The sequence below is a fragment of the Lagenorhynchus albirostris genome, chromosome 3 (assembly GCF_949774975.1).
Source record: "Lagenorhynchus albirostris chromosome 3, mLagAlb1.1, whole genome shotgun sequence".
Classification (NCBI taxonomy): domain Eukaryota; kingdom Metazoa; phylum Chordata; class Mammalia; order Artiodactyla; family Delphinidae; genus Lagenorhynchus; species Lagenorhynchus albirostris.
The window spans coordinates 163,445,362-163,472,042 of NC_083097.1; the positions used below are offsets into that span (position 1 = coordinate 163,445,362).

At 56.3% G+C, this 26,681-nt stretch overlaps 3 protein-coding genes across 11 annotated transcripts; 1 reads left to right on the forward strand and 2 right to left on the reverse strand.

The window, feature by feature from the left end:
• Positions 1–2,233: 2,233 nt before the first annotated feature.
• Positions 2,234–7,439, forward strand: EPOR (erythropoietin receptor). The gene is made up of 8 exons (XM_060146677.1): positions 2,234–2,377; positions 3,231–3,366; positions 3,742–3,920; positions 3,997–4,154; positions 4,633–4,786; positions 4,870–4,957; positions 6,252–6,339; positions 6,433–7,439. The coding sequence occupies exons 1-8, from the start codon at positions 2,263–2,265 to the stop codon at positions 7,042–7,044; spliced, it is 1,530 nt and encodes a 509-aa protein (XP_060002660.1). The 5' UTR covers positions 2,234–2,262; the 3' UTR covers positions 7,045–7,439.
• An 864-nt stretch (positions 7,440–8,303) lies between these two features.
• SWSAP1 (SWIM-type zinc finger 7 associated protein 1) lies at positions 8,304–9,898 on the reverse strand. Its single transcript, XM_060146678.1, has 2 exons — positions 9,634–9,898; positions 8,304–9,006 (listed from the first exon to the last, which is right to left on the reverse strand). The coding sequence occupies exons 1-2, from the start codon at positions 9,880–9,882 to the stop codon at positions 8,503–8,505; spliced, it is 753 nt and encodes a 250-aa protein (XP_060002661.1). The 5' UTR covers positions 9,883–9,898; the 3' UTR covers positions 8,304–8,502.
• Positions 9,899–15,378: 5,480 nt separating this feature from the next.
• Positions 15,379–25,378, reverse strand: PLPPR2 (phospholipid phosphatase related 2). 9 transcript variants are annotated; one of them, XM_060145085.1, is made up of 11 exons: positions 25,067–25,378; positions 23,353–24,402; positions 21,875–22,049; positions 20,985–21,064; positions 20,268–20,456; positions 20,006–20,141; positions 18,919–19,190; positions 17,840–18,016; positions 17,179–17,301; positions 16,807–16,858; positions 15,379–16,680 (listed from the first exon to the last, which is right to left on the reverse strand). In XM_060145085.1, the coding sequence occupies exons 4-11, from the start codon at positions 21,048–21,050 to the stop codon at positions 16,337–16,339; spliced, it is 1,359 nt and encodes a 452-aa protein (XP_060001068.1). In that variant the 5' UTR covers positions 21,051–21,064; positions 21,875–22,049; positions 23,353–24,402; positions 25,067–25,378; the 3' UTR covers positions 15,379–16,336. The 9 variants fall into 9 exon arrangements, with proteins under 9 accessions (XP_060001068.1, XP_060001072.1, XP_060001069.1 ...); XM_060145089.1 differs by having other exon boundaries at positions 23,353–23,692; positions 23,889–25,378; XM_060145086.1 differs by having other exon boundaries at positions 23,353–23,692; positions 23,806–25,378.
• Between the last annotated feature and the right edge of the window lie 1,303 nt (positions 25,379–26,681).

Sequence of the window (26,681 nt, forward strand, 5' to 3'; positions counted from 1 at the left end):
GTGCACTATTATCATGCCCATTTTATACATGAAAAACTGAGACTAGGAAGGGTTAAGTAACTTTTCCAAGGTGGCATGGTAAGTGGCAAGGTTGGGGTTCAAACATGAATGGCCTGCAATACATCAGAACACATGCACTTACCAACAGGGCTAGTTTGCCTCTCACAATCAGAGTTTAGTTTCTCTCCCTCTCTCTCCCTCTTTCTCTCTCTCTCTCCCTCTCTCTCTCACACACACACTCAAACCAAATGCCAATTTCCGGAGGAAGAGATTCTCCTGGACTTCTGTTTTCTTTTTGTTTGTTTGTTTCTTGTCCACACTGCCCAGTTTGTGGGATCTGAGTTTCCCTACCATCAACAGAACCCATACCGCCTGCAGGGGAAGCATGGAATTCTAACCACTGGACCATCAGGGAATTCCCCAACTTCTGTTTTTAAAAGTGCAGGACAGGACTTCCCTGGTGGTTCAGTAGTCAAGAATCTGCCTGTCAATGCAGGGGACACAGGTTTGAGCCCCGGACCGGGAAGATTCCACGTGCCACGGAGCAACTAAGCCCCCAAGCCATAACTACTGAGCCCAAATGGCACAGCTACTGAAGCCTGCGCGCCTAGAGCCCAGTGCTCCACAACTAGAGAAGCCACCACAATGAGAAGCCCACACACCGCAACGAAGAGTAGCCCCCCCTCGCCGCAAGGAGAGAGCCTGCGTGCATCAACAACACAGCCAAAAATACATAAATAAATTTATTTTTTTTAAAAGTGCAGAAGTACTCAGGAACAGCTCTATCCAGTGGCTAACACAAAGTCAACTGTTTCTCTACATCTCTCAGCTTGGTTTTTCACTAATCTTTTACTCCACAAATATTTCCTGACCTCCTACTGTATGGCAGGCCCTGTTCTAGGTACTGGGGATGCAGAAATGAACAAAACGGACTAGTAAAGGTGGTGAATCAATAACAAAGCATCAAATACGTATTAGATATAATAAGTACAGGGAATGCAAAATGCTGCTGCTACTACTACTGCTACTAAGCCGTTTAAGGGCTGATGGGGAGTGTGGGGCTAGAGGGTTGCTATTTTATTTATTTATTTGTTTGTTTGTTTGTTTTTTGGCTGTGTTGGGTCTTTGTTGCTGCATGCGGGCTTTCTTTACTTGCGGTGAGCGGGGTCTACTCTTCATTGCGGTGTGCAGGCTTCGCATTGCAGTGGCTTCTCTTGTTGCAGAGCACGGGCTCTAGGCGCATGGGCTTCAGTAGTTGTGGCACGTGGGCTCAGTAGTCGTGCCTCGCGGGCTCTAGGGCGCAGGCTCAGTAGTTGTGGCGCACGGGCTTAGTTGCTCCGCAGCATATGGGATCTTCCCAGACCAGGGCTCGAACCTGTGTTTCCTGTACTGGCAGGCGGATTCTTAACCACTGCGCCACCAGGGAGCTCTCTGGCTAATCTGGGGCAGGCTGCCGCAATGAGGTAGGTATCAGCACCACCCCCTCCGCCTTCCCCAGGCATGTACCTCTGTGGGGAGGGTGTTTACCCCAGTTAAAGCTCAGCCCAGGTGAAAAGCTTTTATAGTTTGTTCTATACTTTCCAGATTATTAAAAGAACTGCACACTCCTTGTAAAATAAAATCCCAATAGTATTGAAATGTAAGCAGAAAAAAAAAAGCAAAAAAATCACACATGAAACCTCACACTCCAGAATATATGTAATCTTACAAATGCAGGCTCTTTCGCACATACTGCCCGGCAGCACTGCCCAACGCTGTGCAAACACTCAACCGCTACTCACTATTACGATGATTATTTTCCTACCCAGACTGGGAAGGATGTTGATTAGCATGATCATATCAGTAGCTTACATTTTTGGAATGTTTGCTATGTGCCAAGTCGCATTTTACAGATGAAAAGGCTGAAGCTCAGATAAGGTAAGTCACCTGTTCAGGGTCACACAGCAAGAAAGTGGGTCCTACGCAGAAACCAGAGCTGCTCCCGCCAGCCCCCCACCCCATCCCCCAAGGGGCCCCCAGGCCCTGGAGGGCCTCTGCCCTCTCTAGCCAGGCCCTGGCAGGGCGGCTGCCTCCCTCTTATCTCAGCCCAGGCTGCCTGCTGGTCCCGCCCCCTCGGGGAAGCTGCCACTTGGAGGCGCCTGGCCGGGAAGGCCTGGTCAGCTGTGTCCGGCGGAGGCAGCTGCTGACCCAGCTGTGGACTGTGCCTGGGGCGGAGGAAGGGGGTGGCAGGAGCCCTGGGCCTCCCGTGGCAGGGGCTGCATCATGTATCATCTCGGGGCACCCCTCTGGCCTGGAGTTGGCTTCCTCTGTCTCCTACTCGCTGGGGCAACCTGGGCTCCCCCACCCAACCCACCGGATCCCAAGTTTGAAAGGAAAGGTAAGGGTGGAGCTGAGTGTGGACCCCCGCACTAGGTCCTGGAGGGCAATGCTGGGGCCTGAACTTCCAGCCTGGGTCCTGGGGGCTATGCCAGGTTCTGAACCCGTCTGTGTCCTGGAGCCCCAGCTGGTGTCTGAACCCTAGACTGGGACCTGATATGGCATACTGCGGGTCTGTATCCCCAGGCTGCGTCTGCGGGAGAAGCTAGAGAGGGGCGTAAGAGTCCTGTTTTATCTTCTCAAGGAGTCTGACACATGCTAAACACTAAATGGGGCAGGGGTGGTGCTGGTTCTAGGCCCTGTAGTCTAGGGTCCCCAAGGGGAGGGGACCTAGCCGACCCTCCAGTGGGGGAGGGAGGCTAAAACCAGGGTCCGAGTCAGAGGGGCCGGGCCGCAGGCGTCTGTAAACACTGTTTGCATGCGGGCGCCATATCCCTGGGTCCGCGGGGTTGAGGGAGCGGGGGCGGGGGGCACGGTTGGCGCTATCGGGCAGCCGGGAGCCTGCCGGGGCTGATAGGGGACCCCGCCTCCTGCACACACACACTCACCCTCACGCACGTCCTGGGCTGGGGCGGGGCCGGCAGCGGGAGGCGGAGGCCTTGAATGCTGCGCTCAGCTCAGCCGGTCGCGGGGTGGGCGGGCGTGTGTGGGGAGACAATAAGACATTCAACCTACGCATGGGAGTTCGGGGGGCAGCACTTCTGCAGACCCCTCGAAGGGCCCCGCTGGGGTAGACAGAGGGGCGGGGCATTTTTCTTATCGGTCCGCACAGGCGGCAGGAGGGAGGGGAGGATGCTGTGGCCCGAGGACGGGGCCCGGGTCTCCTGACCCCCTCCCCTGGCCCCCATCCCCAGCGGCCCTGCTGACAGCCCGCGAGCCTGAAGAGTTTCTGTGCTTCACCGAGAGGTTGGAGGATTTGGTGTGTTTCTGGGAGGAAGCGGCAAGCGCCGGGGTCGGCCCGGACAACTACAGCTTCTCCTACCAGCTCGAGTGAGTCCGACGGGGCAAGTGGAGCGCCCCACAGGTGGAGGGGGCGGGCGGGCCGAGCAGCGCTCCCCGGAGCTCGCACCTTGGGACTTCTGGTGCCAGGGGCCGGATGGCACCTCCGCTGGTAGTCACTACTGGGAAGCCCACGGGGTCAGGGCCGACACGCTGCCTAGTGGTCGGGGCTGGAACACTCCCGTGATCACTGCTGGAGTGCGACCCCAAACTTCAGGGCTGGGACAACACCGCTCCAAAGCAGGACTAAGGCGTCGCGTACGTCGGGGCTGGGACGCCCCCTGGTGGTAGTGTCCAGAACACACCCTCGGTCCCGGCAATGCCTCCCAACTTGCTCCCTACCCTCGCTGGTTCCTGGGCGAACAGGGGTGAGCCGTGGAAGCCGTGCCGCCTGCATCAGGCGCCCACCACCCGCGGCTTGGTGCGTTTCTGGTGCTCGCTGCCTACAGCCGACACGTCGAGCTTCGTGCCCCTAGAGCTGCGCGTCATTGCGGTCTCCTCGGGCTCTTCACGCTACCGCCGTATCATCCACATCAACGAAGTGGGTAAGAGCGCTGGGAACGGGAGAGTGGTCGGGAGGAAGTCCCAGTCTCCGCCCACCTGAGCAACCCCTCTCCACAGTGCTCCTAGACCCTCCCGCTGGGCTGCTGGCGCGGCGGGCAGACGAGGGCGGCCATGTGGTACTGCGCTGGCTCCCACCGCCTGGGGCACCCATGGCAAGCCTCATTCGCTATGAGATGAACATCTCGGCAGAGAACGCCGCTGGTGGCGCGCAGAGGGTGAGGCTCGCTCCTACGGCCTAGCCCCAAGGGCTCCAGAGTCGACAGGCCCTCTAGGTCCCACCCAGACGGTCACCACGGCCCCGCCCCCATGGCCTCGCCCCTCCACCTCCCGCCCAAGACAGCTCCACGTCCAACGACTTGTCCCCTTTCCCGATGTCCCCTTTCCCCAGCCCACCTGGACTCAATCCCACTAAACCCTTGTCCCAAACCCTAGACTTCTTCAGGGCCCGCCCCCCCGTGCGCTGGCCCCGCAGTTAAATAGCCCGAGCCCGCCCTCTTCTACCTGGGGCCCCATCTTGATTGGCCCCGACCGTTCCTGGGCCCCGCCTCCTGCTTTCATTGCCCGCCTCCCCATGCTTGGGCTCGGTTCTTCCTTTCTCTGATTGGCTCGATCCCTCAGGGCCCACCCTCACATGCCCTCCTTTGCCCGCCCCGCCCCTATTGGCGATACCTCTCACCTGGGCCCCGCCTCCAGGTGGAGATCCTCGACGGCCGCACTGAGTGCGTGCTGAGCAACCTACGGGGCGGAACGCGCTACACCTTCAAGGTACGCGCGCGTATGGCCGAGCCGAGCTTCGGTGGCTTCTGGAGCGCCTGGTCCGAGCCTGTGTCGCTGCTGACGGCTAGTGGTGAGGCCCCAGGCAGGGGTGTAGAAGGGGCTGGGCGGAGCATGGGGCAAGCTCACCGCCCTGACCTCCTCCCTGCTCCCCAGACTTGGACCCCCTCATCCTGACGCTCTCCCTCGTCCTCGTGCTCATTCTGCTGCTGCTGGCCGTGCTAACCCTGCTCTCCCACCGCCGGTGAGCGCCCCACTCGGCACCTAACTCAGATTCCTCCCCACCAACGTTCTCCTTTCCCTGTGGGAACCTAGGCTCAAAGAGGGGCAGGCACTTGCCCAGGGTCACACAATGAGGAGTCAGTGGCAGGACTGGGATGCAAGCCAGGTCAGACGCAGGCTCTTACTTAAAATTCTCTGCTCTTGGGCATAATTTCACCTGGTTTTCCTCCTACTTCAGTGGCTGCCCCTTGTTGGATTCCTTTGTACTTTTCCCCAATTTCATCAACTTCTGTAAAATCAACCAGATGGGCTTACTGAAACGATTTAACCCCAAGTGCCTCCCACCCCTGTTGTCAAGCTCCTTAGATGCTTTACGATACGACCAGCCATCCTGAGGTTTTTGTAATTCCAAGTACAAACCATGTGTTTTCACACCCCCAAGGCTTGGCACATACTGTTCCTTCTGCCAGGAATGTCCTTCTTGCCATGTCTGCCAAGCAATCTTCTCGTTGTCTTTCAAGGCCCTGTTCATTTACTTGGTTGGAAAATACATACAGAATGCCAACTGTGTGCTAGGCACTGGGGAGAAAGTGTAGAACAAACCAGACGTATCACTGACCTTGTGGATCTCATAGCTGAGTCACACAACAAATAAGGGAATCAACATATATTTGATTATAAATTGTGATGAGTGATATCACAGAAATTAATGGGGATGGGGCCATGACAGGATAGTCAGGGAAGGCCTCTGGGAGGTGATATCAGAGCAGAAACCTGAAGTCTGGTAGGAGGCAGCCGCATGAAAAGCAGGGAGAAAAACCAGCAAGTGCAAAGGCCCTGTGGTGGGAATGAGCTTGGAACATTGAAGCAGCTGCAAGAAGAGCTGTATGGTTAGAGAAGAGTGTGTAAGGGGGTAAGTGGTGGATGATGAGATGAAGGAGGTGCCAGAGGTCAGACCATGCAGGGTCTTCTGCAGGGCTGTGGGGAGGAATCGGGACTTTATTCTGAATGCATTGAGGAACTATGGAAAGGAGTGAGGAGGGAAGTAACAATGGACCTTCAGACAAGACTGGGTGGGTTTTAGACGGAGCATATTGAACTCCTATGCATCCTTCAAAACTTTGTTCCAGTTGCCCTTCTGTAGAGCCTGGCAGATGCTTTGGCCGAGCCCCTGTTCCTCAGCCCCACACACTCCTATGCCTTCATCATGATCACAAGGGGCTAGGAGTACCTTTGCCCTGCGACTGGTGCTGAGGGGGTGCTGGTGACTGGTCAGTGACACATGCCCAGGTATTCGTTTCTTTTGGCTTCACTAGGACTCTGAAGCAGAAGATATGGCCTGGCATCCCAAGCCCCGAGAGCGAGTTTGAGGGCCTCTTCACCACCCACAAGGGTAACTTCCAGGTAGGTGGCCTGGTTGTCCCCTCAGGGCCTGGGGTTTCCCTGCTCCTGTGGCCGAATCCCCGGTCTCTGAGCAGGCTGCTGCTGTCTCCCCAGCTGTGGCTGTACCAAACTGATGGCTGTCTGTGGTGGAGCCCCTGCACCCCCTTCACAGAGGACCCACCTGCCCCCCTGGAGGTCCTCTCTGAGCGCTGCTGGGGGGTGACACAGGCAGTGGAGCCAGGGGCAGATGATGAGGGGCCCCTGTTGGAGCCGGTGGGCAGCGAGCATGCCCAAGACAGCTACCTGGTGCTGGACAAGTGCTTGCTGCCCCGGAGCCCACCCAGCGAGGACCTCCCACAGCCTGGTGGCGATTTGGACATAGCAGCCATGGATGAAGCCTCGGAAGCATTCTCCTGCTCATCCGCTTTGGCCCTGAAGCCTGTGCAAGAGGGGGCCTCGGCTGCCAGCTTTGAGTACACCATCCTGGATCCCAGCTCCCAGCTCTTGCGCCCGAGGGCACTTCCCCCTGAGTTGCCCCCTACCCCACCCCACCTAAAGTACCTCTACCTCGTGGTGTCTGACTCTGGCATCTCAACTGACTACAGCTCTAGGGGTTCCCAGGAAGCCCAGAGGGGCTCATCCAATGGCCCCTACTCCAACCCTTATGAGAACAGCCTCATCCCAGCCCCCGAGCCTTCACCCCCGAGCTACGTGGCCTGCTCCTAGGACTCCAGCCCTCAGATGCACGGGGACCCAGAATGACCTCAAGTGCTACGCCAGGCCCAAGATTTATCCAGCAGGGTCAGTGAGGCCTGCTGACCTTGGCTTTCTGCTCAATTCATCCTGGTCAGAAAGTCACAACCTTGCAGTATTTTTAAATGTACAGTCTTTTGTGTAGATATATAAATATATATAAGTTTTCTGTCACGGCTTCTATAAATACCTCTAAGCCCCATCTTTTCCCTGGGCCCAGGCCATAGGAGAAGCAGGAAAAGGCCTTGAGTTCAGTCTGAAATTCTGACCTGGCAATCTGAATAATAATAATAAAATGAATCAGTTAGTGTGTTATGCTAGCTGCCCTAACAAAGCTGCCCTGAAACTGAGTGGCTGAACACATTAAATATTTTCTATCTCATTTCTCAATTCAAACAGGTGGGCAGCTATCCCTGGGATGAGTCAGAAGCCCAGACTGTAACTTTAATATCCCCCAGGGCTACCCTGGGGTCTTTAGATGGTTCCTCTGCATCCTGCCAGCCAACACGAGAGAGACAGCAGAAGATTCTGTGGCCTTTAGGGACCTAGCCTAGAGGTGGGCGCCATCTCTTCTTCACAAATTCTACCGGTCTGAAATGGTCATGCGACCCTAGCGAGAACCATGGACAGCTGGGAAATGTAGTTTAGCTGTGCACCCAAGAGAGAAAAGCTGTTTAATGAGCTGCTAGCTAGTCTCTGCCACTAATAATAATACCGATGACATTCATTCCTAGGGCTTTATTCTGAATCAGGCCCTGTCCTAAGACAGCACTCTGATGACACCAAATGTCATCAAGTGGCTCAATGGGAGTTCTGGGTTAACCGCTTTTAAACAGTTTGACATAACCTAGGAAAGCTGAACATATGCATACCTTCTACTCCAGCAATGCCACTTCTAGGTATGTACCTTAAAAACCCTCACACACATGAACCAGGATATGTGTACAAGAGTGTTAATAGCAGTAAATAAGTCAATCTGATGAGTAAATTGGGGTATAGTCACCCAAGGAATTATACAAAGTATGGAAAAAGGAATGAATGAAAAAATGTGGCTGAATGTTTTCTGTATTTTGGCTGCGCTGCATGGCATGTGGGATCTTAGTTCCCAGACCAGGGATCAAACCCGTGTCCCATGCACTGGAAGCATGGAGTTTTAACCACTAGACCGCCAGGGAAGTCCCACGGCCGAATCTTAGTAACAATGTTGAGCGGGAGAAGAAGGAAGTCTCAGATTACATTTGTCATGAAACTCTTTACAAAGTTCAAAACAGCAAAGTTAAACAATATGTTGACAATATGTACAGGATAATGCTATATTTATGAGAGAAAAAGCACTTTATAATCTTTAGGTCTCTGAATTTGCATCTGTCCCTGAGGTAGGTATTCCAGCCATGGAAACTGAAGCATAGAGAGGTTGTCACACTCCAAACCTCAAGGTTGGCCTCCAGAGCTTGAACCCTTGTGCAAGCTGGTGTCACCAGCCTGCGTGGGCCACGGGGTGACTGTCATCTCTCCATCTTGTCGGAAAGTCACCTGCCACTCTGCCCTGGCACCCAGCCCACCTGGCTCCAGGCAGGCTCGGAGGCAGTGCTGTCCTGGGCCTGGAGCATCGGGCTGCAGCCAGCACTGGGCAGGGAAATACCTCTGAAGCAGTGCCAACTGCGGGGCAGTCGCACTGTCTCCCTCCTCCTGGGTCTGGAGGGCCACAATGAGCCCACAGCCCCGGCCAGACCCAACCCGGTGGCTGAAGTGGGCAGCTGTGTCCAGAAGCAGGGCGGCCAGGTAGGCGGCTTCCTGGGACCCGGGGTCTTCCGTTAGGTACTCCTCCAGGCCATCGAGCAGCAGGAGGGAAGGGGCTGGCCCCCGCGTCTCATGGGCAGAGCACAGGAGCCGGAGGAGCTCACGGGTAGAGGGTGGGTACTGGAAGCGGATCTTCTAGAGAGAGGAAAAAAGGAAACGGCCAGATTCATCACAGGAAACCAGGCTCTGAGCTATAGCAGCCCTGCTTCCTCGCATACTTTCCTGGACGTGGTTCTCACTCCCCAGACCGCTGGTTCCAGAGTGAAGCAGCTAGCTCAGCGTGGTCGAATATTCTTCTGTTCGCCACGCCCGCCCCCCCACCCCGTTTTATTTTTTGTTTTTCTAATTCTGCACTCATCACTTCCCGGTATTAGTTAAGAACAAGGTATATCGTTTTGTCAAATCTCTAGGGCAAGCTTTCCACGGAAAACCTGCCCATAACGTCCGACCCCAGCATTGACTCCAACGGCCCAGAAACTCTTTCCAGACCCAACCATGTTTAGCCCCGCCCCCTACTCGCCCCGGACTCCCGTCTTTGGGCGCCACCCTTTGCTAATTCCGTCCCCTCATTGGATGGTTTCTCACTCAATCTTAACAAAGCTTCGCGTAGTCCCACCCCCAACTCGTTCCAGACTCCGTCCCATAATGCCTGCTCAGGCTTGCCCTCCCTTCGTCTCCGCCATTGGCCTGTCTCTGCCTGTCACTCAATCGTCCATCCGCCTCGCTACTGGCTGGCCCACCTCTGGTCCCGCTCCGCCCCACCTGTAACCGCAAGGGTTCGAGCGCAGCTCCAATCCGGCGAGGCAGGCTTTGCAGAGGCCTCCGAGTCAGGAAGAGGACAGGGCCTCGGCCTTCCCCTGCCGCCTCCAGGGCCGCCGCGAATAGCAGCGCTGTCTTTCCAGAGCCGTGACCGCCCAGCAGCAGCAAAGGCGGTTCGGCCTCAGCTGTGTTCTCCTCCCCGGAGCCAGCCGCGCCGCCCGAGTTTAGCACCCGCCTCAGCGTCTCCGCCATTCGCAGCGTACCTCTGTCCAATCGGCGGCCCGTTCCTGTCCTTGATCCCGCCCAGGACGGGGTCGCATTGGTTACAGTGCACTTAGCTTCTCCATTGGTCCAGTGATCTGTTCATCAAAGCTAGATCGACGTTTCCTAGCTCCTCCCCCGGTGAAGGGGCAAATAACCTAGTCTGAGGAAGGAATGGAGGCCTTTGAGGGAGATAAGGCCCTTCCCTGGGTGAGTCCGCTGGCGGAAGCAGCATGAATACTATTATTCTGAGCTAATAAGCTAATCAGACAATACAAGGGTTGAGAGTTGGAGGGAGTAGGCCCTAATCACTGACACATTACTTAAAGTCTCCTAGCCTCAGTTTGCTCACCTGTAAAATGGAGCACATGGTATCTCAGAGGAATATTGTGATGCGTATGTGTGTGTTTCTGCTGATGTTACCCAGTGACAATGAAGAAGGGGAGAGATGGAGGAGCTATGTGCTTGTGTCTCTCTCTGTACCTGAGTACTTGCACAAATGGGGGCGGGGGCTGCAGGCTTGAGGACATTCGTGTGCAAAACATCCATCAGACAGCAAAGCAGCTGTCTTTGAGGGTCTATAAGAAGAAGAGTCTCAGCTGGCCTCCTCGTTGGCCTGGGGGCTTCTGGAGTCCTGCTTGGGGTACAATGGGAGGCAGGACCATAGAATAAAAAATGGGCCAGGAGAGAAGAGGCAAAGATGAAGGGGCTGGGAGACTGAGGGAGAGCCACAGCACGACCTTGTTTGTCAGGTTCACTTCGGTATCTCCAGTGCCCGGTCAGTGCCTAGGGCATTGCAGGTTCTCAATACAGGTTCGTTAAAGGAATGAATGAAGAAAGGAAGGTAGAACTGATGAGAAACTGGGAGAGAAGGAGGAACAAGGTGAATAATCAAGTGATCACTGGTTGGGTCTCTTCACCCAGACTTCTCCCCAGAGCTGCCACTCACGCCCTTGTTGCCCTGGCAACTCTGTCTCCTGGTAACTTCAAAGTGGTGCTGTTGCCAGGAGACCCAGGGGCAGGGCCGAACTGAGATTCCCAGGGCTTTCTCTCTCCCTCTGGGGCCAGAACACAGCTCCACAACATCCCCCAATACACCCACTCACAAAGCCGCGTACCCCCACATCCCTCTACAAATACATAGACACACACACACACACACACACACACACACACACACACACACACACACACACACACACGGCATCTCTGCATATATATTCACTTCCAGAATCCCCATCACTCACATGCTCACAGCCATGTCCTATCCTGACACAACGCATCCCATACACACTCTTTCCCACATTCATGCCCCCACACCCTTTCCCTTGCACGCATACAAAAACACACTCTGATATAACCATACCATTGTCACCACACACACACACACACACACACACACACACACACACGAGGCATGCTGTTACGTTCCCCTGTCAAATGCACAACCTCAGCCCCATGCTTCACCTTACTTTGCAACACTCTAAATACACAAGCACCCAGTAGTGACACCCGAATCACACAGTTCCACACAGTTATATACATGGGAGTATGCCCAACACAGCCCCATTTCAAGTCCTTTGCACTTGCTGTTCCATTGCCTAGAGCACTCAGCTCCCAGATATCTATCCCTAGTTGTTTTCATTCCATTCAGATCTCTGCTCAAATATCACCTACTTAGGCTTTCCCTGACCACTTGTGTAAAGTCACACACCCTTCACAATTGCTTATTCATCTGTATTTCTCTTCAAATAACTTATCACTTCCAACCTTATGTATTTATTTTATGGCCTCTCTCCCCACTAGTATGTCAGCTCCACCAGGGTAGGGTCCCTCTTTCTTTCACTACTGGGTCCCCAGCTCCTAGAACAGTACCTGGCGCAGAGTAGGTGCTCCTAAATGTAGCTGAGTGAGTATATATAGTCAGAGATGCAGACATGAGGTGTATCTCTCATGCACACGGTACTTCTTTCCCTCCCTTCTTAGGATCCCATCTTCATGTCCTGACAGAAGGACTCTTACCTTAGAGGGGCTCCCTGGAGGAGGCAGGACCGCAGGGTGAGGGAACAGGAAGGTGGAGAGCTCAGGGTCAGTCTGTGTTCCTCCCTGCTTTATCAGCATCCTCAAGTGATTAGTTCATTCATTTGGCAAACACTTCTTGAGCACCTACTTTGTGCCCGGCCCTGACCTAGGAGGCACAGGTGTTCAGCGGTGAACAGACAACAAAATCTCTGTCCTGGTGGAACTGACATCCTAGCGAGGGAAGAGATAATGAAGAGTTTAAATAGTCTATGGGCAGATGATAAGTGTGTGCAAAAAAAGAAAAGAAAGTTTGCACAGGGAAGGGAAGGGTCAATTGTTTGTTTGGTTTTTGCAATTTTGAATAGGGTGGTAGGGGCAGGCCTCCCTGAGAAGGTAATACTTGAGGAAAGGCTTGAAGGAGTTGAGAGAGGGAACTGTGTAGCTATGTAGGGGAAGAGCATTCCAGGTGGAGGCACCTTCAAGTGCAAAGGCCTGGGGTCACTGGGAGAACTTTGGTTTTTACATAGAGCGCCATGAAGAGCCAACAGAGGGTTTGAGCACAAGAGGGTCATGGTCTAACTTACATTATAAGTCAGAGCTCAGTTTTTTTAATAAATTTATTTATTTATTTTTGGCTGCATTGGATCTTCTTTGCTGTGCGCGGGCTTTCTCTAGCTTAGGCGAGCAGCGGCCACTCTTTGTTGCAGTGAGTAGGGTTCTCACTGCAGTGGCTTCTCGTAGCGGAGCATGGGCTCTAGGCACGTGGGGTCAGTAGTTGCAGTGCGTAGGCTCTAGAGTACAGGCTCCGTAGTTGTGGTGAACGGGATTAGTTGCTCCGCGGCATGTGGAATCTTCCTGGACCAGGGCTTGAACACATGTCCCCTGCACTGGCAGGTGGATTCTTAACCAGTGAGCCACCAGGGAAGCCCGGAGCTCAGTTTTGATCGAGTTGAGCTTGAGAGGCTGTGAGACTTACTGGGGCATGTTGAGAAGGCTTTTTTTTTTAATTAGAGGATTTTTTTAAATAAATTTATTTATTTTATTTATTTATTTTTGGCTGCATTGGGTCTTCGTTGCTGCACACGGGCTTTCTCTAGTTGCGGCGAGCGGGGACTACTCTTCGTTGCATTTCGCAGCTTCTCATTGTGGTGGCTTCTCTTGTTGCAGAGCATGGGCTCTAGGTGCGCGGGCTTCAGTAGTTGTGGCACACGGGCTCAGTAGTTGTGGCACACGGGCTTAGTTGCTCTGCGGCATGAGGGATCTTCCCGGACCAGGGCTTGAACCCGCGCCCCCTGCAGTGGAAGTACGGAGTCTTAACCACTGGACCACTGGGGAAGCCCTCAAGAAGACTTTTGAATAAGCAAGCAGATCTTAGTCTGGATTTTCTTTCTTTTTTTTTAAATGTTTATTTATTTATTTATTTTGGCTGTACTGGGTCTTAGTTGCAGCACGCGGGATCTTCGTTGTGGCATGTGGGATCTTTAGTTGTGGCATGTGGACTTCTTAGTTGCGGCATGCATGCAGGATCTATTTCCCCGACCAGGGATCGAACCCGACCTCCCTGCATTGGGAGCATGGAGTCTTACCCACTGGACCACCAGGGAAGTCCCTTAGTCTGAACTTTCTACCTAAAATTATCCACCCTGGGATGGGGGTGTGTGCAAGGCCAGGGCTGCTGTCTCCAACCTCTCTAGCGGGCCCAGACACTTCTTTGTGTCTGGCAGCCCCGCCTTTACCCTTTCTTGGCCTCCGCTTAACATCAGGACCACGGACAGTGCCAACCGGGTTGCGGTAGGGCGCTGTCCATTGTGCTGAAGTTTTGCTTCTTTCCTGCCCGCATGGAGGCAGCTGTGCGTCTGGAGGGACCACGGGCCTCAGGGGTGCAAGCCCTGGAAATAGAAGCTCTGGGCGGTGAAGCAGGGGGCTCCATGATTCTGTTCCTCCTCTGCCTGCAGCCCTCTCATGCGTCCAACTCATTCCCTGCAGCCCTCAATCCGCCCCACCACCTCCTCCCCCTCCGTCTCCCTGTCGCCTGCTCAGCTCCAACCGCACAGGTGTCCTCACTGTTCCCCGAACACAGCCGGCACGTTGCCACTTCAGGGCCCTCATTCTTGCTGTTCCCTCTGCCTGGAACGCTCCCCTTGCTCCACACTGTGGATACTTGCATGGCTCCCTTCCCTCCCTCCTTCACACCTCATCTCCAGTGCCAACTCCTCAGAAAGAACTTCCCTGACCACCCTCTTTAAATTGCAAGCTGTGTCCCCATCCCAGAGTTGTCCCATTGTCGTCTCTAGCTTGAGTTTTCTCTGTCACTTATCATTCTAACATATCAGCGATCTCAATCCCTGACCTAAATCCTTGATCCTACAGTTTAGAATTCAGAATTTTTCAGATTTTCAAAAGGTACTACGGTGCAAATACTATGCACTGAATAACACTCCTAGTTGGACCTGGGATAACATTCTAAGTCGAACACTTTATCTGCAGCAAGACGTAAGAATAGTCTCATAAAGTTAAATAAAGAAAAGCTATAATAACCTATGTCAGTTCAGGTCAGGTTTTGCCACAAATGAGAAACAAATTTTGGTTTCCAGACCTTCTTGAAATTTGGAATTGTGGTTTTGTGTATAGCTTATTTATCTTGTTTATTGTCTCTCAGGTGTTAGGAAGTGAGCTCCATGAGGGCAGGATTTTGTGTCTGTTCTGCTCACTGCTGCAGCCCCTGTGCCTAACTAAACAGCACCTGGCACTCAGGTGTGGGGGGGTGCTCCATAGTGTTCGCTGAATGAATAAATGGATGGATGGATGAATAAACGAGAAAGAAAGGAAAGCAGACTCCCCTTTCTTGGTTTCTCGATGACTCCGTACCCTGAATGGCCTGTCTGAAGTCCCTATGAGCCACAGCGTGTGTGGGGGGGGGAGGTGGTCTGTGGCTCCGTGTCCCTCCTACCTTCCCGGGTCTCTGCTGGGTCCTCAGGGATTGGTTCTCAGCAGAACCTCATAATCAGAACCCCTGCTCAAATCCATGTAGTCAGGGATTCAGCTTGGAGGTTCCTACAGCCTCCAGCATCCCCTTCTATTAGAACCCTTAGGGTCCCCTCACCCGATTCCCTGTGCCCTCTGCACCCCGGCCGTGGTCAGAAACAGGCCAGCTGCCTGGGGAAGGCAGTCATTATGAGGCCCCTCACCGTGTGTTTGTGTGCCTTACATGCGGCTTGTAGGGCTGTTCGAATTTGACATGAAGAAACAAGGGCACAGAGAGGTTAATTAACTTTCCTGAGGCCACACAGCCAGGAAATGCTGAGCCAGGATTTAAAGCCAAGTCACGGACCCCACAGCCCCATGCTGCCTCTCCACAATCGCCCTGTGACAATACACTCACACCTAGACCCAAAATTAATGTCCTCCACACCCTGCCACCTGGGGGAGGAAGGCAGGTGGCCAAACTTCTGTTACAAACAGGTCTTTATTAAAGATGAGGAGGGGGCAGGAAAAGGGGGCAGTGTCTCCCCTGCCCACTGCCTTTGGCTGCTTGGGGCGGGGAGCCGTCTTTGCTCCACCTGTGCCCCTATGACGGCACATCTGTACGAGGCTGAGGCATGGGGGGCAGTGTGAAGAACGGGGGGGGGGTTCTAAGAAAAAAAAACTCCTTCCCCACAGCCCTAATAAATAACAGAAGAGTTTGGGGTGACCTGGGCACAGGCAAGGAAGGATGCAGCACCCTGAACCCCAAAACCTCTGAAGTGGGGCAAGCCCTGCATAAGTTGGGAGTTAGGAGGGACTGGGTGAGAGACTGCATATGAGGGAGGGGCTGAGAGAGGAAGGGGTACCCCAAGGACCCTGCCACGGGGGAGCCTGCCCCCCACCCTCCAGTTGGACTCTCTGATTCTGAGGAGAGAGGACCCGATGACAAAAGATGACCCCATCTCCCTCCTCTCCTTTGCACATGCTTAGACATGGGCGGTCCCCCATTGACTGGAATCATACCCACCCACCCTAGAAATTCTGAGAACCAAGGACTCCTATTCATTGTTCAGACGCTGAACACTGGCTAGAGTTGCCCTCTTGCCTGAGGATTCTAAGAAATGATGGGGAGGCGCCTATTGGCTGGAGTAAACTCCTTTTGGCCAGAATTCTGAGAACTGGGGGGCTCCCATTGGCTAGGCAATGGCCAGTGGAGTCAGGCTTTGGCCCTTAAAAGGGCAATCCTAGGAGGCAAGGACCCATCTCCCAATTATGCCCACTTAGATGCCCCAGAGGGCAAGAGAGGCAGGGGGTCCCCTAGATGTCCTTCCAGCCATGCTCTGATGTCTGGGCCTGGCTGGTTTGGGGACAAGGGCTTTGGCACTCACACAGCACACGCACACACACGCGTGGCAGGGAAGAAATGGGGACTGGGCAGATTCTGGGTGGGTGTTGGGCCTCACAGCAGGTGGTCACGGCTGGCAAACAGGTAAGGGCTGAAGTTGTCCCGGTGGAAGGGGGAGGGATAGAGTCCACTAAGGGTGTACAGGTCCCGCAGCAGGGGTGTGGGCAGCAGCAGCTTCCGGCCACGGCCACCACCCCCGCCCGGCCCCCCAGGCCCAGGGGAGGAGGGCGAGGGGCCCTGGCTGGGGGTTGGTGCGGGTAGGGGCAGGGGCAGAGGCAAGGGTGTTGGCTCAGACCTCAATCGAGGGCGGGGCACACGGGGTGATGAACACATGGCTGGAGCCCTGGAGGACACGCAGCTGGGGATCAGGTGGCCACGGTGGGCGCAGTTCTGCGGCTCTAGGGATCAGAAGTCAGGAGGTTAGAAAGCTTGGGAGGGGTCATGAGAGCACAGGTGAGACCTCTGTGGCAGTGATCGCCATCTGGAAGTCCCCCCGTTTATCCTCCCACTCCCTCGACACTCACTGGATGGGGTGAGCCGTGCCGGTGTCGAATGCGGCCTGCAGGCCTCGGGTTCCTGAGACAAAGAGGCAGAGGGAAGGGGCTAGCGGCCCCCTGGGCCCCACTGGCCAGAGCCACAAGGGGCTCATCGGGCAGAGAGCCCAATGGAAAAGACAACAAGTTTTCAGGATTAACCATGTTCCCTTGGGAGGGAGGGGGTGGCCCGCCCTTGCATCCTGTGGGACGGTCCCCCCAGGACCTAGGTCCACAGAGGTGAGTGATCCCTCTACCTCTCCATGGCCCTGAGACCCCCACTGCCTGCCTGACTTCCTGCCTCCTTTGTCCTCCTCCACCCACCACCCTCTCCAGCCGGGAGCAGCCCCCGGCCCCCCTTACCTGGGCCACACTTAACTTTTCGAGGCGGCTGTCCATGGTGGGGGTTTGGCCCAGGTCCTCCCAAGGGGAGAGCCTTCGGCCAGAGGGTGGCCGGCTCTGGAAGTTGTGCACGACACAGGTGACCTGTGACAGAGGGAGGGGGCACGCTGAGGCCTGAGGCCAATAAAGTAAATTACCATCCCCATTTTTCAGATAAGGATACTGAGGCCCAGGATTTCAAAAACAGCTAACACTTTTATGGTGCTTACTATGTGCCAAACACTGCTCTTTCCACTTTACTAAGAGATAGGTACTATTATGACTTATTCCACACGGGGAGGCAGGTAAGGCCGAGTTGTGTAAGAGGATCTGATCCTGTCCTTATTTAAACCTTTGGTATTTTGGACATTATGGGTTTTTGCATTAATTTTGATTTCTAAAAATGTTTCACTACAATATTATTTATCTTGTTTACTGAGTGTTTTGGCTCCTCCTTAAATTTTGTGCTCAAAGCGAGGGCCTCACTTGCCTTACCTTGGTCCCAGTCCCGTTATCCCAGTTCACAGATGAGAATGTCCAAGCTAGGTAAGGTTAAGGGACTTGCCCAAGGTACAGAGTCCACACCCTTCACCATCATGCAGTCCTGCCTCTTGAGTCAGGGATGGATGGCAAGGGGGCTCACCAGAAAGGTGGCGATCGCCGCCCCTGTCAGGAAGCCGGCCAGCACGTCAGACCAGTGGTTGCGGTACTCAGCCACGCGGACCACGCCCACCAGGAAGGCGGGGCACAGCAGGGCCAGGCAGAGTGAGGGTTTGACCAGGCGGGAGCCCTTCACGCGGAACACGAGCGTCACGTACATCTGCAGGAGCCGGATGGGTCAGAGGACACATGGCAGCAGCAGTTCCCAAACCCAAGCGGACACTACATTCAGGGATAGGGGGTGTGGCCAGAATCCTGAGAAGCCGCAATGGGACTGGAGGCACCAGCCAGGGGCTCCAGGGAACAGAGCCCGGGGGACAGGAGTTCAGGGGATGGAGTCATGGACCCCCAGTGGGCCTTTGCAGGGATGGGGGTGTGTGTGGCCTGAGCACCAAAGAGCAGTGGATAGGGTCTGGGGCCCAGGTCTCTGGGGGACCTGGGCCCCAGGTCCAGGTGGGATGGGGAAGGAACCTCCACCATGACTGCTTGCTGGCTTAGGGTGTGGCCACAAAGTCAGAGGGTGGAGTCAGGGCTCAAGTGACAGGTCCAGGAGCTCCAGGAGGTGGAGTCCCCAAACCCCTGGGGACCACTGACAGGGTTAGAAGGACAGTCCCCAATGCCAGAAAAAGGAGTCAAAGCAAAAGAGGGTGCGACCAGGGAAAGACAGGGGACAGAGTCAGGAAGTTCCAGTGAAGTCGAGTCAGGAGCGTGGCCAGGCCAATAAAGGGCGAGGACAAACTGGAGGGCAAGGGCTCCAGGGGATGGAGTTGAAAGCCCATTACCGAGTCACCTCCAGGACCTGTAGCACGGCGGAGACTTGGCCAGGCTTCAGGGTGCTGAGCCAATAGCCTCCTTTGGGTGTGGCCTTAGTGGGTCAGGAGGCGTGGCCAGGGTCCAAGGGGGCGTGGCCAGGGTCCAAGGGGAGGAGTGGGAGCCTCCGCCCTAGGGATGGTGTCACAGTGATGCGTGGCCTCACTCGGGGAGGGATTGGAGGCTCCAGCCCAGACGGTCTCCTGCCCGCTGACCGCCCCCTTACTGCCGTGCCCCCGTTTCGGGGCTCACCGCTGTGTAGGCGACGGCGTAGGCGCAAAGGGCAGCGTCCTTGCAGGGGAAAGCGCGGCGCGCAGCGGCCACAAGGCTGGGGCTGCCAGCACAGGCACCCTGGTCAGTGACGAAACGGTTGGGCCCTGGCCGGTCCGGTGAGGGTGGCGGGCAGCCCAGGGCCGTATAGTTGGGGCGGCACACGGACAGGAAGTGCGGCGTCGGGTTGCCGGTCACCACCTGCCCTGCGTTGGCGAAGATGGTCGTGGTGAAGAGGCCGAAAGAGTAGACCCCTGGGATGGGATAGGAAAGGGGGTTCATGCCAGGGCCCAGCAGCCGTCCTCCTGTGAGCCCCCTTATGGCTCACATAGGCCCCTGTCTCCTTGTTCCTGTGACTGACATTAAAGCACAGCTGGGACTCCCCCTAACACCACACCCCATAATAGCTGGGCCATGTTCCTCTTCCCTTGGGACCACCATGATGGCATTCTGGGCCTCTGTCCCTCCGGGATTACCAATCTGCCAGGAGTGGGCCCTCCTCTGGAATCCATTATAGCTGGACTAGGACCCCTCAACAGCACTACATCAGGATTGGGCCCATGCCAGGGACCTCCTAGGACCACCGTGATGGCATTTCTGGGGCTCCTATACCTGCCCCTGGACTCGCTATTGCTGAGCTGAGCACTTTTCTCCTGGAGCACCACTCAGCCAGGGCTGGATCTCCAGCCCTCTGCCACAGGGACCACCATTTTGGATGAGCTCTGCCCTACCCCAAGGCTACCAACTATGGCTGGGACCATATTCAAAGTGCAGCCAGCGTTCTCATCTCCCTGCCCCCAGGGCCCCCTGGTGTCTGTCCTGTGCTTTTTCTGCCTGAGACTCTCCTTGTGGCAATTTGGGGCCCTCCTCTTATAGTTGTCATCAAGGTTGGCTTAGGCCCCACCCATGTCTCTAGAACCTCCACCATGACTGACCTCAGCCCACATCCCTCTTTCCCCATGAAGTCACCATCATAGCAATTCTAGGCCTTCCCCCCCTCGAATTCTTATTATACCTGAGCCTGGCCCATAGCCCTTTTGCATGGCTGACCCCTGACCGAGTCACTCACCCAGGAAGCGGACCAGCCTCCGCAGCGGGGGGCTGAAGCGGCAGCAGGCCCCGGACACGATGGTTCTCTCCCCAATGACTGGGATGGCTGACGGTGGTGCAGGGAAAAAGGCACGTGCCAGCTCCCCAAGCAGGATCTGTGGGCAAGACCAAGGCATGGTCTTCCTGGCCTTCAAGCCCAGCCCTCCACCCATCTCCACCTGGCCCTCCTGCCTCCTGGAAGGCCCTTCCCACAGTCTGAGCCAGGTTACCCCCAGTCTCACCGTGAGGGTGGGCCCAGCGGTGACCAGGGCGTAGATGAGGGCCGGGGGTGCTCTGCTGGCAGCCTCAGGCCCTGGGTAGGGCTTGGCATAGGTACTGTCATAGCAGAAGAAGCCCTGGGTGTGCACGGGGAAGGTGTCCGTGAACTCCAGGCGGTAAGCAAGCAGGACCACGATGCCCAGCAGCACCGACTGCCGCCCAGCCAGGGTGGGGAGAGAGACAGAGTAAGAACAGAGAGGGTCAGGCCTGAGCTGGGCCACGGAGATGGAGACACAGAGATGGAGACAGAGACAAGGGGGAGAGATAGAGAGAGAGATGAAGAGGAGAGAGGAGATGGGACTGGGAAGAGGGAGAGAGGACAGGGCCAGAGCTCAGAGAGAGAGAGATAGTGGGTAGTGGAGGAACAAACCAACAGAGGAAGAAAAAATACTACTGATAGAAATACTAGAGTTACCACAGGTGTAACTCTTATTGTGGGCAGGGCATCATACTAAACCTCTTCCATGAATTAATCCATTTTACTTTCATAACAGTCCTAGGAGAGAGGGACTGTAATTATGCCCATTTGACAGATGAGGAAACAGGCTTGGGAGGGTAAGTGAGGTGCCCAGAGTCCCACAGTAATGATGGGCAGAGCTGGGTTGAATCCCGGATTGCCACTTCCGAAAGTGCCTCCTCCCCCTTGAGGGTCTGGGCAGGGGAGGTACTGTGCGCCTCACCTCCACAAAGACAAAGCAGGGAATGATGGAGAAACTCCTCTTCAGCTGAGGTCTCCCTCCCGCCATGGTGAAGGCCGGGCCTGTGGAGAAGGGGAGGGAGTGGCACTGCCAGGGTGGGGCCTAAGGGGAGGTTCAGGTCACCTGCTTGTGGAGTCTTCTGGCCACAACCTGGCCCCCATCCCTGGCCCCTCGGACTACAGCCAAGGAGCCCTGGCTCCGCCCCCTGAGCCTTCTGGCCACGCCTCTGCATATGCAGGTCTTGCCCTGCCCCTGCCCCTGCCCCTGCCCACTGGAGGCACCAGCCTCCTCTGACACAACCTGCTCAGCTCAGCCTCTGCTGGGGTCCCCACAGATTGTATAGTGGTCTTCTCCCCCAACAGCCTACACAGGAGATTCTGACCCCATACCTTTTAGGAGGGCCTGGCCTCCTTAGCATGTGGGACCCATGCCCTTGGCCTTTAGCAGAGACTTCTCCAGCTAATGTGGACCCCTCCCTCACAAAGAAGGGTCCTCACCCCCACTAGTTTTTAGGAGACCCCATACTCTTTCCCCACATGCTTTACAGGAGACCCCATGTTCCCTGTCACCCACCCCCACCAAACCCCTCCCCCTATACCACTTCCCGCATGGCCCTCAGGGGCCTCCCTCTCCTGTCCCCATGGGCTGTGCCTGACTGGTTCGGGCTGATGGCCAGGCCCTCCTTCTCTCCCAGCTGCCTCTCCCTCTCTCCCTCCTTCCCCCTCCTCCCAGCCCGTCTGCCTTCCTGTATCAAGAGAGGGCTATCTCCCCCTCAATGTGCTCTCCCCTCCCCACAGTCCAACCTCAGTCCCCAGCACTGAGAGGCCAACGCAGTCACACCTGCTTGACCCATTCTCCCAGCCTAACCTCACCTGTGAAAGGGCCCTATGACTTCCTGCAGGCCGCTGCCACGCCCACAGACTCACAGCCACTCCTGGCGGCCAGCAGGGCAGGGATGGTCACCCCCATTGCACAGATTTGGAAACTGAGGCCCAGGCAGGTAAGGGTAGGCACTCTGGGTCCAGTGCCCCATCCACATGGCTTGCCCTGCAATGTGACATGTGGGGGTGAGGGTCACCAGAGAGCCCAGATGCCCAAGATGCCCACTTGGCCATGGCCCCCTCACCTTCTTAGAGACACAAACACATACCGGCACCCCCAGAGTACACAAGTCAGCCAGAGCTTCCATCCCAAACACCACACACACACACACACACACACACACACACACACACACACACACACACCATCGCACAGCACTCATTCATCCCACCAACAAGCATCAAGGGCCTGCTGGGTTCCAGGCCCTGTGCTGGATGCCAGTCTTGTGGTGAACAAGACAGGCTCGCTCATTCAGACAGGTGCCCCACACCCACTACACACATAGCTGCACACACACACACAGCACAGTGTGCACACGGCCTGGCACAGACACCCACACAGATCAAACAAATGTCCCCACACACACGGTCACTGGGACACAACAGGAGGTCCTTCACACACCTCACAGCCTCACACCCAGCCCTCACTCCACCACCGTCAGGGACAGACTCGAGGCTGCCAACACACTTAAGAGCCACATCAAAAAAAGAGAGTCACCACACACAGTGTGTGTGGGGGGGTCACAGAACTGGTCACAGCGTCACGCCCCCAATTACAAGGCACAGGATGACACACATTAACAGTCTCTCATCCACACTGACAGTCCTAGGAGCGCCCTGTGCCATCCACAACCGCAGCCACATGGCCACACGAGGGCACAGACATGGACCACGGCACAGACCCGCACACAGAGCCACACAGGAAAGGCACATGATCACAGCCACACACTGGAACACAATAACGGCCCCCCACCACCACCATCAGAAGGAACACACAACAGCAGCCACACAATGACAGTCACATGCACACAACCATACAGACACCGAGCCAGCCACACAATCACTGTGACAGCAGTCACACAGCCACTCAAAGGCGACCCCGACAACACAGCCACCACACACTCACCATCAGAGTGATACCCACGGCGACAGCCGCAAATGACAGCCACAGGAGACACAGTCACAGAGACACCACACAGACACCCCTGAAGCCACACGATCTCTCATACAGCCACACACTGACACACAACGACAACCACACAATCACCGTCAGCCTCACCAGGGTCGCCTCCCCATCTTCCCCTCCCCCAGCCCGGTCCCCAAGCCTCAGCTCGCAGCCTCCCCTCCCCCTCCCCGCGCTGGACCCGCAGGGGACCCGACCCACAGGAACCGAACCCTGGCCAGACAGACCGAGGGTCGGAAGCAGGCGAGAAGGGGTACAGGCGGCTCCCCAAGGCCCTCCCCCTCACCGGGTCTAGACTGCCGCCGCCTGAGCCCCGGATCCACCTAGACGGCCCCGGCGCGGCGGGACTGACAGACAGACGGCCGGCCAGAGAGCGAACGCAGAGATGGAGACGCCGTCGGCCGGCCGGGCCGCGCCGCGCCGCGCCGCGCAGCGCAGACTCCGCGGCGGGGAGAGGGGCGGGGCCTCCGGGAGCATTATTTGCATAACCCGTGAGGCGGGGCCTCGCGGAGTCTCATTAGCGTGATCCGGGGCGGGGCCTCTGTTGCTCTTCGGGTCAGGGCGTTTTAGAATAGATTCGGGAGGGAATGAAGGTTGGAGGTTGGGAGGGAGGACCCTGGTGGGTGCTGAGAGGAAGAGGAGGGTGGGGTGTCAGAGCGTGACCCCGGGCCGAAACCCTGGGCGGAGATGAGAATGATCTCCCCACACACACCCTGGAGTGCTGCTCAACCCCCCTCACCCCTGAGGCTCGGGGCTCTAGGGTGGCGCCCTGAGGATATGGCGAGGCCATCAAAGGAGTTCTGCAGCAGGTGCACAGCCGACCTGGGGGGAGATGGGGATCTTGGGGTCCCGGGGGACTCTGGACTGCTCAGAGCTGGGGCAGGGAGGCCATGGTGGGGGCCGGGGCGGAGATGAGTCCTGGGAGGAGGGGGACTCAGGTGGGTTCCAGGTTCTGGTGGTCGCTGCTTGATCTTATTAGGAGGAACGCAGGGCAGATGAGGGTCAGGGGCCTCAATTTCCCCATTTGGGCAGTAGGGACAGCAGGCCAGATCGCCAAGGGCCTATCTGGCCACTCGTATCTAGACAGACTTACCCCTGACCTTGTCATATACTAAATCCAGCCTCACACTGTCCCCTGACCCTAGGCCCACATATCCCGAACAGTCCCTGGGGTCTGGGACTGTTCACCCTCCCCAAGACTGGGTAGTAAACTGTGGGGGTCACTCTGAGGCACAGGAAGCAGCCAGGAGCAGCAGTCCACAGGTGGAGGAGGGTCTCAGCTAGTTTATTTTCTCTCTGGAGGGGTCTTCAGGGAGAGCAGTCCCAGCTGCTCAGGCTGTGGAGAAAGAGGGTGGGTCAGAGGCTGGCCTGGTCCAGGGCACCCCAGGGCTGGAGGTCAGGGAGCAGATGCCCAGGCTGGGAGTTGGAAGGGCGTGTACTTTGGGATTCCAGGGCAGGCCAGGAGGGGAAGGGTAGGTTGGGGCAGGGGAGGATCCACACCAGGTGGGAAGGAGCAGCTCTTGCTGAGTGGTGGCTGGGAAGGGTCCTGGTCTGAGTCCCAGTCCGAGTCCCAGGAGGGGCGTGGCGGGCTCAGGCATCGGTGCCCCTTATAGCCAGCAGGAGGGACAGGTGCAATTCTGGCCCAAACCCTGAATGTGACCCTCGAGTGGCCTTTGAATATGGGCCCAGTGCCCTTGATATTATGTGATCCTTGATTATGTCCCTTGAATGTGACCCAACATGACACCAAAGTATGACCTCGATGACACCTGAATTTTACCCCACTGACCCTTAAAAAAGATCACAGTGACCCTGAGTGACCCCTGGATGAAACCTCCAGGGACTCTTTAATGTCACCCCAGAACATTATTTAATGTGACCCCAGAATAAGACCCAACAGACCCAACCACCCCCAACTATGGCCTCTGAACATGACCTCCATGTGTGAAGCTGGAGAATGAACCTCCCCCACCCCTGGAGTGCTGCTCAACCCCACTCACCCCTGAGGCTCGCAGCCCTGGGGCGGCCCCCTGAGTATATGGCGAGGCCACCAAAGGAGTTCTGCAGCAGGTGCACAGCGGGCCTGTGGGGAGATGGGGATCTGGGGGCCCCGGGGGGCGACTCTGGACTGCTCAAAGCTGGGGCAGGGAGGCCATGGTGGGGGCAGGGGCGGAGATGAGTCCTGGGAGGAGAGGGAGATGTGGACTCAGGTGCGTTCCAGGTTCTGGTGGTCGCTGCTTGATCTGATTGGGAGGAGCACAGGGCAGATGAGGGTCAGGGGTCAGAGGTTAGAGTGGGATCTGGGCATCACCGTATGTCACCCAGCTCCTTCTGGAGGTCATTCCTCCAGGAGCCACTGCCTCCTGGTGGCAACTCCTCAGTCTCTGGCCAGTTGGATGTCTCATACCCATGCTGCTTCATTTTGGTCAGGACCTGAGGCCGGAGGAGATGGGGGGATAATAATAATAATGATGATGATGGTGAAACGTGTAATATAGCATTTATCACATTCCAGGCTGCCTTCAAAGTGCTTATCACTCAGTTAATGCAGCTACTTGGTCAGGTAGGGCTGTATTGTTACACCCATTACTCAGATGAGGAAACTGAGGCCCAGAGAGGGGAAGGGACTTGCCCACAGTTACACAGCAGTAAGAAGCAGAGCTGAGATTTGAACCCAGGCCTTCTTGCTCCAGTCTGATGGTGGAGGCCGGCAGAGATCCCCATAACCCCAACTCACGCAAGGTCCCCGTGCTCTCTGCTCACCTTGCGGCACTTCACCTGTGTCTTTTGCATCTTCTGGATGTTCACCAGGTTCTCTGTAATCTCCTCTTCCTGCGCCTCTGTAGGGGGAGGGGACTCAGGTGGGCCAGAGCTGCAGAAGGACCCCCCGCCCTCCTGGTCATGGGCTTTGGGCACTCACGTAGCTTTTGATAAATGAAGGTCACCTCCTCCTGCACCAGCTCCAGCTCCTCCCACAAGAACTTCTTGCTGAGGGGACAGTGCAGCCTCTGGCCTCCCATTTCCTGACCTCCTGGCTTCCCATTTGCCCACCTGCCTCCCCAAAGCCTCCTCCACCTCCCATGTTTCTATCTGTTCAACTACCATCTCCCAGGCTCTGTCCCCTCCCCATACCTGCCTACCCACCTGTCCACTCCTACTACTATTCCCCCACCTCCTACCCCTCCCTAGCCCCGTGTCCTCTCCTTCTGACCTCCAGCCTCCCATTCCCTCAGCCCCCCCATTGCCTGGCTTCCAGCTCCCCACCTTCTGCCCCCCCAGACCTCCAATACCCCCAGCCTCTGCCCCCCTCAACCTCCTCTACCCTCCAGCTTCCCATGCCACACCCACCAGCTTTCTGATCCTCCAGCCTCCCTTTCCATCCCACCTCCTGTCTCCCCTATTTCTGGCCTCCCAGTCTCCCACCCCCCCCACTGCCTCCTGCCTCCCCCATCCCCTCCTCTTGTCCCCCAAGATTTCCAAGGCCCCCCAGACTCCCTTACTCAGGCCCCTCCCATTTCCCCCATCCCACCTGTGGTTCCCTCTCCCTGGCCTCCCTTCCCTCCCTTCCCTCCCTCCTGGCAATACCCACCTGTCCCGGATCTCCTGCGCCAACAG

Coding starts and splice junctions, on each gene's coding strand:
- EPOR (XM_060146677.1), top strand. CDS start 2,263: ATGTATCATCTCGGGGCACCCCTCTGGCCTGGAGTTGGCTTCCTCTGT. Junction 2,378..3,230: donor TCCCAAGTTTGAAAGGAAAG/GTAAGGGTGGAG, acceptor CCCCATCCCCAG/CGGCCCTGCTGACAGCCCGC. Junction 4,155..4,632: donor CCGCTGGTGGCGCGCAGAGG/GTGAGGCTCGCT, acceptor CCCCGCCTCCAG/GTGGAGATCCTCGACGGCCG.
- PLPPR2 (XM_060145085.1), bottom strand. CDS start 21,050: ATGGCGGGAGGGAGACCTCAGCTGAAGAGGAGTTTCTCCATCATTCCC. Junction 19,191..20,005: donor GAGGCTGGTCCGCTTCCTGG/GTGAGTGACTCG, acceptor ATCCCATCCCAG/GGGTCTACTCTTTCGGCCTC. Junction 16,681..16,806: donor GGCACGGCTCACCCCATCCA/GTGAGTGTCGAG, acceptor TCTGATCCCTAG/AGCCGCAGAACTGCGCCCAC.
- SWSAP1 (XM_060146678.1), bottom strand. CDS start 9,882: ATGGCGGAGACGCTGAGGCGGGTGCTAAACTCGGGCGGCGCGGCTGGC. Junction 9,007..9,633: donor TCGAACCCTTGCGGTTACAG/GTGGGGCGGAGC, acceptor TCCTCTCTCTAG/AAGATCCGCTTCCAGTACCC.